This window comes from Melampsora larici-populina (assembly GCF_000204055.1).
Source record: "Melampsora larici-populina 98AG31 unplaced genomic scaffold MELLAscaffold_21, whole genome shotgun sequence".
NCBI classification, from domain to species: Eukaryota; Fungi; Basidiomycota; class Pucciniomycetes; order Pucciniales; family Melampsoraceae; genus Melampsora; species Melampsora laricis-populina.
In genome coordinates, this window is record NW_006768785.1 from 24865 (window position 1) to 38983 (window position 14119).

The 14119-nt window shown below is 38.3% G+C and overlaps 3 protein-coding genes across 3 annotated transcripts; 2 read left to right on the forward strand and 1 right to left on the reverse strand.

The window, feature by feature from the left end:
- Positions 1 to 2377: 2377 nt before the first annotated feature.
- On the forward strand, positions 2378 to 3022 carry MELLADRAFT_106975 (uncharacterized protein; the record flags this gene model as incomplete). Its single annotated transcript, XM_007410538.1, has 3 exons — positions 2378 to 2380; positions 2416 to 2529; positions 2597 to 3022. 3 exons carry the CDS (start codon positions 2378 to 2380, stop codon positions 3020 to 3022), a joined length of 543 nt encoding a protein of 180 aa, XP_007410600.1.
- Positions 3023 to 9008: 5986 nt separating this feature from the next.
- MELLADRAFT_87433 (uncharacterized protein) lies at positions 9009 to 11351 on the forward strand (the record flags this gene model as incomplete). The annotated part of the gene is made up of 14 exons (XM_007410539.1): positions 9009 to 9115; positions 9199 to 9233; positions 9434 to 9518; positions 9625 to 9698; positions 9744 to 9824; positions 9890 to 10041; positions 10143 to 10254; positions 10329 to 10387; positions 10473 to 10496; positions 10564 to 10665; positions 10746 to 10806; positions 10885 to 10979; positions 11058 to 11134; positions 11237 to 11351. 14 exons carry the CDS (start codon positions 9009 to 9011, stop codon positions 11349 to 11351), a joined length of 1179 nt encoding a protein of 392 aa, XP_007410601.1.
- A 496-nt stretch (positions 11352 to 11847) lies between these two features.
- MELLADRAFT_87434 (uncharacterized protein) lies at positions 11848 to 12781 on the reverse strand (the record flags this gene model as incomplete). Its single annotated transcript, XM_007410722.1, has 3 exons — positions 11848 to 12195; positions 12300 to 12364; positions 12436 to 12781. 3 exons carry the CDS (start codon positions 12779 to 12781, stop codon positions 11848 to 11850), a joined length of 759 nt encoding a protein of 252 aa, XP_007410784.1.
- Positions 12782 to 14119: the final 1338 nt, after the last annotated feature.

Sequence of the window (14119 nt, forward strand, 5' to 3'; positions counted from 1 at the left end):
AGTAAATAAATGATGATTTATAACACTACAACAAAGGTATAAGATGCAGAAAGGGGAACAAAAATCCCAAAATCATCAAAGAGTATATATATCCACATGTAACAACCTCTACAATAGTCAAAAGCCTCAAAAAACCAGTCAAATCCGCCTAAAGAACCCTAAAAACCATGTAATGACGCAATGTAATGATCTTGTTACTAATGTATGATGTAATTTTCACAGCCAAAAGTGATCAATGACGCAATAATGTAATGTACAGCACTTCTTAAGATGAATACAGGTGATTTTTTCCTTGTAAACTAGCTGAAACCCAATTTTTGAGATTACGAATTTTTTCAGATGTGCTCCAATTTTGATCTACTATAGTGCATCTTGTAGCCCTCGTGATACTGATCATTTATGACACCCATATGACCTATTTCTGATGAGTTATGAGTAAGATATTGAGTTGTGAAGTTAAGGTTTTTGGTGTTACATGTTGACTTGTGACTGTAAATTCGAGATTCACACCAATTTCTTATTTGCCTTATAAATTTTTACATACACCTCCGTTACTAATGATTTAAAGGTTGTACATTATGTAATCCACTCTTCTGCGTTGAATGAGCTATCTACCAACTTAATCTGACGTCATTTGACATATGTAATTAGCTGAAAACCTTCATTTTCCACGAAATTCACCCATTTTCTTCATTCTTCACAGCTGCTACTCTCTTTTTCTCGCTCATGTAATATGACATCATCTTCTATAACCTTAAAAATCCCGGAAAATCCTCTTGGCAACCTTAATTTCCACTACTACCACCATTACATATGTAAACTACACGCATAACCCTTGTTTACCAACTTCGAAAAGTACCTTTCTCCTAATAACTTCTGTTTTTCCTTATCAACCTTGAAGATTAAAATTGTTACTGTATAATAAACCGTTGTTCTTTCATATTCTAACCTTTAAAAACCCATAACTTAATTATAAATATGCTAAAAACCATTTTCCAACCTTTACACCTATATTTTTGAATTTTTCTTATCTTTTCTTTTTCTGTCTTTTTGTCATAACTTTGTAAGTAAACTATGTTTATCTTAAGAATAATATTGAAATGAGATAACATAATATTGAGCTAATAAATATACATAAGCCTCTAAGAGCTTCAATTGATCTGAAAACCCGAATTTCGAATTTCCTGCTACACTGAAGTTTTCTAATATCTTGGTAAAGTAAAGATGATTAATTTTCTTGCTTGTTATCATAAATAGATCACCACAGCGTCAAAATGAAGGCTTATCAGCTATTGAGGAGGGGAGATCATTGTTGGCTATGAGATAAACCAAATTGGTCTTGAGGCTGTTGATATCGAGTTTGTTCTGAAACATAAGTCATCATTATTAGTAACAATTTATTCATGTCAATATATAAAGAGAATAGATTGAGAACTTGCCACATGACCAGTCTTACCCTTGTTAGGAGCTGTAAGTATGTTGCCTTGATTGGGTAGTTTGTCATTGCGGATGCCATGCTTTGATTCAAGGTGGATCTTCATTAATGTTGTACTGCCCTTCTTATCAAGGGCCAACTTTTCACTGCATTCAGATCCGTTCACCATAACAAATTGGCACAGATTGTACTCGTCAGTCTTTTTGAAAAACTTCCACACGTAGCTTGATGGTTGATTAGTACAAGTTGAAATAACCGTGATATCTGATTGATCGGCTTGAGAGTTGGTAGTTGTTTCTTCAGTTTCAGTCCGAGAATCAGTGTTCAAAGCTTCAGACATGTTCATTTTGTTTGAGTTTAATTTGAATGAAAGTATCGAGGATAGGAGGGAATATAGTTTCTGTAAATGATCGATATTGAGTGGGGTTAAACGGTTGGAGGCTATTTGAGGGTGGTGAACTGTGGGAAGATTTTTTTTTCTGTTTATTTTTTTATTTGCTGCTGAATATCCGGCAGATGGCCGGTTCAAGTACCCAGTCTTGTCCAGTCTGGCTCAAGACTACCTCAGCTTAACCGCCTCATCAGCTCCTGGAGAGTGATTGTTCACTGTTGCTGGGCAAGTTTGCTCGGCAAACCAAGCCTCTATGCGTCCCCGATTCATTGAGACATTGGTGGGCAGTTGGATGTGGACTAGGCAAGGTGTGCCTCTGCCTCAATTGTTTAGCAAGGTGGACAAAGTGATTGATTACATTAATAAAACAAAGGGGGGCAAGGATATCTCAACCTTAGATGTTGATGGGTTATAGTGTTTTCTTTTTTTTCACTATTTTGTTCTCTTATGCGCCTTTTTTTACTTTTTTGTTATCTTATATGCCCCTCTTTTTAACTATGTGTATGCCTGCTTCTTATATATGTGATTTACTTGAAGTTGTATACAAATACATGGTATTTACAACTCGGTTTTGGTGTTTCTGTCACAGTGCTGCCCATTTTTTGACCCCGGTCAAGTTGCGCTTGGAACCGCTGCTGAGACTCAAAATTCCGTAGCCCGCTCCGCTTATGGCCTTTTTTGGGTTCCAGCAGCGGGGGCTAAAGTTACCGTTTTAAGGTGATTTCGAAATTTGTTACGCTATTGCAAAGCTGGGAAAACACTTTGCGTAGCATAACAAGCCAGCCTTGTTGGAAGGTACTGAGTTTGCAAGATTTCAATGCTATGATTTACTTGCTAATTCACCAAAGTGGAGCAAATACTTAAACAAACAGTTTGACAAAAAGAAAGCTGACAAATCTACTCCCGGCAATCCTTCTACCTCTGAACCACCCATGGGAGCCAAAGCAGCGAAGGCAGCTAAGTCTCAACCACCTACCCAACCTCCTGAGGTAATTGAACTCACCAGAGCACTCATCAAATCCAGCAAAGCAATGTCCAAAAACACCAAACGGACATGCCAAGCGATTGAACTCATAAGTCAAGACTCATTCTTAAGAGGTGGTCTAGAAGATTTTGACCCAGCTACTCAAGACCTGTTTGAACAAAAACATGCAAAAGTAATGAGGGATATGGAAGCCTCATTGGCTGATGAATAACTTTGATCAATCATGGCTGTGTCCTTGGAAATTTTGTCTTTGCTTTCTGCTCAATTTATTTCTTTATTTATGTAAAGATATGTGTGTCTGGCCGTTGGTTTCAATAAGTATGATATCATCTGTGTGCTAAGTAAAATGTTATGTTTTTTGCGCTGAATATATTTTCTCAGCTCTGCTCTGTTTATTAATCTATCTATCTGTCTGTCCGTTGTAACTTGCTACAATGTTTTCTGATCTGGTATATTTATCCATCTATTGATGTCAATCTGTCTGTATCTCCGTTGTTTTGGATCACTTTCATCACATCTGAGAAAAAACTCTATACTGTTTATTGTATATCATCTTTCATCTCTGCGCTATGGTTTCAATTCTCAAATGTTTTTTGATTTCTACAAGTCATGGTTGGGCTGTGTGTACGGTCAAAGCCTATTTCCCCAAAGAATGAAGGTGATCCATCAATTAGGAATGGACTGTGCAGAGCACAGTCCATTGCTTTGACAATAGATGTGAAAACACCGTAGAAAAAGGTGCATCATTGGCACATATTTGTCAATATATGACTTCTTTGAGTTTCTTCCGAGTGGTCAGGGCAAGTCTTGCACTTCTTTGTCCATGATTTGTGAAAAATGAATTTGTTTCGTAATACAATATTTCTCTGTCTTGCTATAAAAGTACCCCTTTGTACCTCAGTCCCTTTTGCTCATTGCTATCCACATATTTCCAACTTCACTATCTGTTCATAGCTGTACATCTGTCCATAGCTCTTAATACCCATTGTATATTGCAGTTATTACGCTTGACAGCACTTCCAGAAGGCCCTTTCTATCATTCACTTTCACTTTCCATACCTAACCTACTTTTTTCTCCTATAATGTCTTCATCAACTGGCTTGTCCAAGTCTAATGGCCAAAGGGAATCAACACCTAGAAGCAGTTCACCTGATAGTTAGTAATTATTTATCTTATCTAGCCTACAAGCCTGAAAATTAACTTAAGTCTTGTTCCAGTAACTTGGATTGGCAATGGTACCACCTCTGGTATGCAATTTACTCCAGAAGAGTATATTCGCTACCGGGGATTACTCAAAGTTGCCGATCACATCAATCCCAATTTACTAGCTCCTGATAATGAAGGTGAGCATCAACATATATCACAATAGGCAATGGATTCTAACAATCTCATTGAAGTAGGCAGACCCTGCAGTCTGTCTATTGAGATCATTGAAGGGTGACCCCGCAGTCCCTCTGTCAAGATCATTGAAGGGAGATCTTGCAGTCCCTCTATCAAAATCAATCCAAGTGAGTTTGAACACTACATTTGTAATCATCTTCCATCAACGTGGCTGACTTACAATTGTGCCATTCTAAATAGATTTGAACCAAAGTCCTCGAGCTTGGCTAGAGACAGAACGACTTGAAGAATATCAACGCCAACAGCAGGCCAAAGAAAAACTCCGTCACATCATCCACTCAATCCAAAGTAAGCGCCGAGAGCAGTTCCAAGCGCTTTGCAAAGCCCTTCTCCAGGTGTACAATTACACCGGCCCCTATCTACAGAGGCCAGGTGAAAAGGTATCAGCAGCTGAGCTTATAAGAGATGGAGGTTTAGGAGCAGAGTTTGTCAATTTGTTTGATAATGAAGTCAAATGAGAATGGCTTCAACTTCAAGTGGACAATCTTTATGTAGATGTTACATGTTTCTTTCTTAGGTTGGATACAACATTGTGTTCATTGTTTTGTGTGCCCACTTATACTTTGTTGTATAAATTCCAATGGTTTATGTGTTTGGTTCAATACTATTTCTTGCTTGCTGTCAAGTACTGTCTTTTGCATAACCACGAGCCATACCAAACAACCAACAAATACAAAATGAAAGAAAGAAAAGGAGTCATATACAATGTGACTGCCGGGTGGAGCCATAAATGTTTAATCAAGTCACTTTGAAGTTGTAAAAAAAAACACGACACCATATACAAGAAATCAAAATAAAAAAAATAAAAAAATGAAAAGAAATTATAAAACAACTTGATTGCCGTGAAAGTCCCATAAATGATCGATCAAGTCAGCTTTAAGTTGTTCATGAAGATTTTGGTCACGGATTGCTTCTTGAATGTCCAAGTAAACAGGGAAGTCAGCACGTTCACGCCAGATTTCCGGTTGTTCTTGGAGAGGCTCAGGTACAACCAGGCCACCTGCTCGTTTGTTTTCCACAATCATGTTGTGCATGGTCACACATGCTTGCATAATGACTTTCAAAGTGCGAGTATGCCACGCTTTGGCTGGTCCGGCGACAATGGCAAATCAAGCCTGTAATACTCCAAAGCATCGCTCCACGTCTTTGCGATAAGATTCCTGGAACTTTGCAAAGTGCTATCAGGGAGAGGGAATTCTATCAGCAGGTATTATTGGCTACCGTTACAAACAAGCATAATCATACCTTTTTCTTTTCACCCAGCGGTTGCAAAATTGATTGAACAAGCGTAGCCCATTTGGGGTAGATCCCATTGGCTAGGTAGTAACCCATGTGGTAATCCTTCCCATTGGATTTGTATTTGCAAGGAGGTGCCTGGCCTTTTGCGAGGAGAGTAAAGAGTTGCGATCGGTCCAATATGTTGATGTTGTTTAGTGAACCTGGCAGGCCAAAAAAGCAGTGCCAGATCCATAGGTCTTGGGAGGTAACAGCTTCGAGGATGAGAGTTGGGTGGCCTTGTCGTCCTTGATATTGGCCAGCATAACCCTTTGGGCAATTCTTCCAGGTCCAGTGCATACAGTCAATAGAACCTAACATCCCCGGAAACCCTCGTGACTTTGCATCCGCCAAGAGACGTGCAGTGTCTTCTTCAGTAGGCTCGTGTAGGTACTCTTGGCCAAAGGCTGTATCAACAGCCACACAGAACCTCTTGAGTGATTTGAGGGTGGTGGTCTCAGCCAATCTGAGGTTTTTGTTTTCGCAATTGGCTGGACCTCCATGAGCAAGCATTTGGATAGCTGCCGTGCATTTCTGGAGGGCAGTCAGACCTAGTTGGCCAGTCATGTCTCGCTTTTGGACAAAATAATCATCCACATTGGTGACACCTTGAACAATGCGAAGAAACAGATTGTTTCCCATGCGGAATCTACAACGAAAGAGATGCTTGCCATCACTGGGCGTATTGGCAAAATAGTCGGACCAAAGTTGTTTGTGACCTTCGATATGACCTCGGTCAATGTTTGGCAATTTGCCAGGCAGTGAACCTCCACCACCATGTCTGTTTTGAGGTAGTATGTCGACGTGCTCACACCAATCAATTTCTGTCGAGGGTGGATATAACCTACAAACAGGTCTGAGAGCTAAGCATACAATTGCCTCTGTCAAGAGGTTCAGACAGCAAGAGTGTTGAATGGGCTCCTTTGTTCATAGTTCCATTGACAAACAGTACATTTTTGATTGTCTATTATTATTAACAAAGGATTTGCATTTTCTAGAGACAAATTGAATAAAGATCTGTTCAAATTTATTACACAACTCTCCGTGTGAGCATATCGACGTGCTCATGGGGGACGGGCATGGTGCACCTTTGCAAGCACCATCTTCAGGAGTAGGTTGATTCAAGATGTGGCTAACTAAGTGAGTGTCGGTGACCAATCTAGCACGGTCTGCAGTGCCGTTGCTAATAGCGGATAAGACTTCAAGTGGTAGTGGCAGCTTGGTGGGCGGAGACATGACTACAATGGGAATCAAGACAACAGTGCCAGGAGAAGTAAGCATAAGCGTCATTTGCAGGAGTCAATGAGTCAGAAAGAAACCGGGACTCACTGATTCAACAGAACAGTAATGTTGCTTGAAGTTCCTCAAATATGGTGAAGTGAGCGTTATCAGAGTGATGATTCGTAACCTGATCGACGAGGGTTTGTATGTGAGGATTACGATCATACGTGGTATGATCAGTGAGCCGGTTGATGTGGGATCAATCAATTGGAGTTTGGACTTGTCATGAAGCCGGGATCGTTCTGAGATAATGCATATCCTAATTGGGGCGCGGGAATGTAAGATGCATGCCATGGGTGGCGGCCACGGTTTGTGTCTCCCACAGGTAACGAGCGACAAGCTGGGATACCCGCCCCAAATGGGCGTGTTTTAGCTATCACCGCTGGCGAGGCTCTAAGAATCGTGGTTGGTGCTCGATTAACCGAGTGGAATATGGTGATACGGTCGTAAAAGAATGGACGAGTTTGTTTGTGTAACAAAATTTTCCCTTCCAGATACATCTAGTATCTGTGCGTTAGTGTCATTGTATGTTAGCTACACAAAGATGTTTTCTTTGTCTAGTCAACTTTTCGTTGCTTCTCTTTCTTCCGTCTCAACAATCTTCTCTATTTTTCTGATTCATCATCCGAACTCTCCTCCACATCTTACATACAATTAAATTCAGACACTAGTTTTTTGTTACATCACAGCAACTTGCTTCTTTCTTTTTCCCGCCCTCCCTCACCTTTTTGTGTTTCCTTTTAGCGCGTAGTCTTTTGTTTGTTTCCTTATTGAGTGTCTGTTTTATGTGTTCTCTAATGTTTGGTCACTGTTCCTTTCTTAAGATTTCTTCGTTTTTTCGAATATTTTGTGTATTTCTGTCTTCTCGTATTTTTTAGGAAGTGTGTTTTTGCCTCTGAGGCCTCCCCATGGGGAGCTGATAACTGTTTTCTATATTTTTTCTTAAATAGCTCATATATTTTTTCGGCTCTCTCTCACGCAATTTCCATTTCTGTTCGCGCCACCGCTCCGCGGTTCCGCTTCGCGTACACCACTATGCCCGTAGGGCACGCCCCACTCCTTCACACTGTGCACTCTGCCAAAGACGTGAACCTATTCCATGACACCGAATTGATGGGCTCGACGAGGAAGGATTTGATTTACTTGATTTCGTCATCGCTACGCAATTACAGAAGCCCTCGTGTAATAATCAAATACGGGGTTAGATCATTGTAATAGCTGTGCGCGAGCTGGTCGTGATGGAATGGGTATAATGCAACTTTGTTGTTTCCTTATTTTGTGACGTTTTCCTCATCCTTACTACTGCTAAGCAATCTTGCAACTACATGCCTTTATGCCCAAAGCCATTAATCGTCCACATCATTGCAACAGCCTTTAAAACTACCTTTTAAACAGTCCAGGTTAGTGATAGTCACGCATTCTAGCTTTAGTCTTTTCTTCGCATTTGCTTTTCGTGTATCTGATTCTTTGGACTCGTTGTAGCATCCTTCGAAAAGGTTTCTTTTTTGACTACGTCTTGAGGTCAGATTAAATGTTTCCTGCTCAATGTTGTGTTCCTGACGTGACATCCCTCCACGCGACGCAGTCTTTATAACATCGTTTTGAAACAAAGTCCTGGCCACGTAATATCGAAGTTCCTCCAGAAGCCAATCACAAGCTTTTAGTTATTCATCATCATCATCATCATGAAGAATCAAATTGGCTATCTAATCCCGCTTGCATTGCACGTTGGTTGCACAATCTCTCACGCGTCCTTTGGTGCGACCAATTGGCTCCCTATTCCTCATGAATCAAAGATTTATTATCTGACCCTCGGTCCTTCAAAGCAGCCCCACTTGATCCGCAGGCTGTAGCAGCCCAATATCGATTTGATCGTGAACAACCCCGTCTGCGAGCAGTCCACGCTGGTGGTGGTACGTCCTATATGAGCGATGTATTTAGTTAGCTAGGCTATCCGAGTCATCCGCTGATTACTTTAAAATATCATAGTCGGCGGACAAGGTACTTTCACGGTCACTACGAACTTTTCGAGCCAATATACCATGATGGACGTACTAAACGGAAGTAAGCTATATGTTTAGAATTGAGCTGGGATTGATTCATTTCATGATTTTCTTTGAATCTTAACGTTTTTTTGATCACTCATTCTGGTGTCAAGTTGGAAAACAAACACCAATAAGTTTCAGACTATCAAACGCCTTAGGTAATCAATATTTTGATCCCATCCTGCTTTTTTTCCGATGATATCCACTCACAGTATGAACTTTTTTGTAAAATTTACCTCAATTTGTGTAGGTGATAAAGGGGCCTATGACACAGCTAGAAACATTCTAGGATTTGGTCTCAAGTGAAGCCAGAATTATTTAGCTGTTTACCTTGAGTCATATTGAAAAGATCTTATCTCATTTTGAACTGCTTGTTCGTTCACAGATTTCGTACGAATCAAGGAATATGGGACCTGCTCAGTAAGTGCCAATATCTATCGTTTGATTTTCGACATCGATCTTATAGCTAAGCGGAATTCCTTCACTTCTGTCTAAACTCCTAAAGTGAACAATACTCCTATATTTTTCCGTTGGTCGCGCTCATCATCAAATTTCATGAAGCTTAGAACCAGAACGCGATAGTCTGACATTCCGTTCGTGACTCCAATTTCGAATCACAGTCCGAGACCCGGCCAAATTCCCCATCTTGATCCACAGTCAAGTTCGAAGCGCTGTTACCAATCTCCCTGACCCAGATCAAGCCTTGTAAGAAAGATTTGTTTTTTTCTTATACTATCATAAACTTCTTCAGGCGCGTCTTTCAAGTGATCAATATTTGAAAATATTCTTATTCTTTGATCTTGTCATGCAGCGGGTTTTTGGCCGACAATCCAGAGTCACTGAACCAGTTCATAAGGACACTCTCGGACGCTGGAATATCAAAAGGTTAAATTTTCCAGCTCTATGATTGGATGATCATGAACCTAATAGCAAAGCTATATTTACGTTTATCAGGTTGGCTACACGCAAACGCCTTCACTGGCCATGCTTACAGATGGATCAAGTCAGATGGTAAGTGATAGTCGAAAAAACGAAATTTGCGTGGACAATGTATGGAACCATAATGTATAATCCAGTATGGAACCACTCATGCAAAACTCTGGCATCGATTGCTCGTGATTTAGGCTCTTGGGTATATGTGAAGCTCTCGTGTCGTAGCAATCAGGGAACATCTAATTTTACACGTACTGAACAAGCCGCTGTACAAGATCCTTACTTTGCAGCACAGGTGAGCGATTGATTTTCTTACTGTTGATTTTGGCAGGTTCAACGTCGTTTTTCGAGTTGAAACAATCTCAATTAAATGAAAATGTTCTCTTCTTACCTTAGGAAATATATACATCAATCAAATCGGGCAAATTCCCAAGTTGGACACTTTTCGCTCAAGTTTTGACTCCTGCACAAGCTTCAAAATTTCGCTATGATGTTCTTGATGTGACCAGTTAAGCTCTTTTCTTCATATTTCCTCAACGCTAGAAAAACACTAAAAAAGGTTGCATGTTTGGTGTGTATCAGAAGAATGGCCTTCTTCGCTTGTTGAACCTCATGAAATTGGTAGATTTGAATTCAATAAAGTGAGCAAGAAATAACTCATTGAGAATATGTAATAAACTTCTTATATCATTTCTCACACATCTTCGGATTCAATTACACTCATAGAACCCATCTAACTATTTCACAGAGGTATGATAAGCTCCCATACCATTTATCACGCTCGTTTCTATTTTTTAAAGAGGTGTTCGATTCATAGGTAGAGCAATTGGCATTTTCACCGAGTAATGTGGTCCAAGGCTGGGCTCCAAGTGATGACCCAATTCTACAAATGAGACTTCTTGCTTATCCGGATGCCAATGTAAGCGTCTCTTTACCTCATCAAACACCAGTATATCCAACTCGGTTTTCTTACCATTATGATTTTGAAATACTTCATAGCGATACCGTCTTGGTTCCAATTACCGACAAATCCCTGTTAATTGTTATATGAAATGTCCGGGTTTGTAACCTCATTTTCTCCATTCTTTTTCATGATCACCTGTGTCTAATTCTGTTTTTTGATTTTGAATTTCTAAAGCACAAATATCCGTAGATAATTCTGATTGTCAACGAAGTACTCTTGCAGATGGACAAATTCCTACTACAAGAACTGTTCCTACCAAACCTGATCAAGTTGAGGTTTTTTTAATTCATTTTGAGAAAGCATCAAAAGACTAAACCTGAAAATCAATTTACACTCTATTTCCATAGTTGCCTGATATTGATTATGAGCAACCTAGATATTTTTACGGAAATTTAACCTCTGATCAAAAGTCTGAATTAATCAAGTTGAGTCCAATGCTGACCTCTTCAATTATAAATTATCAACATTGATAACTGATTTTGTCAACCTCAAACCCTCTCAACAACCAATCGGAAAACTCTTCAAGTTCCTTTGTGAAAGGTCTTTCGGGAGTACAAGATCACGATATCCGATCTCGTGTTCTGGATGTTATACATCATGCCAGTCCCGAGCTTGCTTCTAGGATCTCAGTTGCTTTATGAGTTTGATTTTCGTTTCAAAGTACATCTATGTCCATTCTGGTTTCTTGAAATAAGTTTCTTTTCGACGCTATATACCAGCCATTCCTCCCCTTTTCTCAAGGAAATGTTCTATTGCACAGCATCTAAATCAATCATTTACATTGATACATTCATATTTCAAGTTATTTCCTTTTCTAAAATAATTTTTACATTAATCTTCGAGATTCTATTGCGTACCTGAATTATTGGATCCTATTATGTACTCGGAAACAATCATCAAAAAGGCAAGGAAGAGAGAATAGAAGAATGATTTTTATGAGCATCAGAAAGAATAAGCGTGCATAATCCCTAATATAGAAGGCCTAAAACATTAACCCAAAAATCATATTCTCAAGATCTTGAAAATGCTCATGTTATCCTTCTCTAGTGATTGAAGCCCTCATAAATGATATCATTCTACACACATAGTAAATCAAGAAATTGCATAATATAATTCGATCAGTCATTAAAACCATTATCATGCAATAAAATCATCTAAATCATTTTCAGGTACTAAAAAACCATCAAACTTTTCATCAAATCCACCACCACTTTGACCTTGCACAATTCCTTGAATCCAATTAGTCACCACTATTAATTCATCAAAATTGAAATTATGTGATAAATTTGAAAAAGTTTTAAATTTGATTTGTTTGAATTTTTCATTAAAGATTGATTGGAATAGTTTAAAACCAAATTTAGATTTATTATAATCTAATACTTGATCTATAATTCCATGTATAAAGTATAATGAAGTTTTCTTATAAAGGTTTTGATTTGATGAAGTTAAGATTGGCCATCTAAATGGTAAAGGTGGATAACCTGACTTTGTAAAACAGAAGTGCAAGAGAAAAGTTGAAAACTTCAGTGATTCCCTTCTTCAGAATTAAGTTATCCTATTTCTAGCATTTCTAGGGAATCAAAACTCACCATAATCAATGTAGCAAAAGGAGGTTGAGGGAGTACCAAGGTAAGTAAAAATGACATAACTGCACCTGATGAATAAAACAAAACATCAACTTAACCTCAAAAAGACCTTCAAAATGAATATCTTTTCCTAACTCACCTTGACTAAACCCAGCAAGAATAGTAAAATCCATATCAATTTGACCTTTGTCAATTAAATCTTTAATAAGCTTATAAATCTTAATAGAACTATCTTTCAAACCATCCTCATCTTCTAAAAAATTCAAATCTCTCCAATCTTTAATATCAAACCAACCACGATGAATTTGATGATCAAAAACAGTAATAGGTCTAAAAGGAGCTTTAGGTAAAATATATTTGAGTCCAGTTAGTTGACCGATTTCTTGAAGAGTAAAAGGATTTGTTGATAAATCAGAATTTAGATAATCTTTAAATTCATAACTTTGACTTGCATTTAGATCACCTAATCCATGTAAAAAAATCATGGTCCAACCTTTACCTTTACCTTCTAGATTGATTGGTTCAATCAGATCATATTCTAAAGGATTTAAATTCTCTTGTGTGGTGGTTATCCATGAATTTCGATATTCTTCTGGTGTAAAAGTTTCTTTAATTGGTACGTTAAATGTCAAGTTTGAAATTGGGTTCAGAGTTGAATTCGAATTTGAGCATGAATTAGGATAATTGATTCCTTTTGATAAATCCGATTGAACTTCATTTTTGATTCTATGAAAATGAATTGGAAAATAAATTATAATAAAGATGATTATAAGCAATAAGATCGCAATCAAGTATTTTATATAATTCCTACGATGATGACGACGATAATGGTGATGAGTCTGATATGATTCTATACCACGAGATAAGTTTGTTTCTTGTTCTAAATCTTCATTAATCCCATGACATCTAAAACAATTCTTCTTAAAATCAAACTTTCTTATCCTACACGATAAAGATTTAGGAGGTTTAGATAAAAGATTAGTTTCGAGCTTTACTAAATCTTTTTCTAATGCACTTTCACTTTTAGTTGAAATTGGATTATTGATTCGATTATTAATTTCTTCATTATTAGATTTTATAAATATCCTTCTAACAAGTTTCTTAAATTCGTTCATCTTCATTCTTTCTCTTGACAAGCTTAAAGTACGATGATAAATTGATGATATTCAATTGCCGAATAAAAGTTGTTATAAATCTTATACATTTTGATGAGAGTGGGTAAATTGAATTCGAAAATGGAAACTGGAGGAATAGTAGCATACGGGAAGTTATATAAACAGAGGGGGTTCATAAGATTTTCGAAAAAAAAGAGATACAGTAACATAGTTGGCAATTGTCAATTTCAAACTTGTTTGCTCGATGCGATTGGAGATAAGCAGGTGTAAGCAGGGGCATCCGAAAAAAATAGAAGGCTAGAACTTCAATTTGCTATCGGCTAATACTATATCGCCCTTTCATCTCGCAATCCATCGTGCAATCAGCGTGTAAGGTGACTCCTGGAGTCCCAAGAACTGAACTTTAGAAGTCTTCAATCGCGATATGAAAACTCAGATTGGATATGTATTCTGACCACTGCATGAATCTCTTGAGCCAAATAATCTCAAAAGCTTTTGGAAAATCAACAAGTTAGGCATCAAGTTCATAAACAAACAAACTCGCTTTAAACATGAATCATACGACCGCAGATTTGATCAAGTTCTCATTCTGATCCCGCGGGTGCATATTTTTAAGTACACCGCGGGCGGTATCGAGGAATTACCTCAATCTCATCATAGGTATCATCATCCAAACTTTGAAAAACTAGCAACGCGCGACTTATGAGA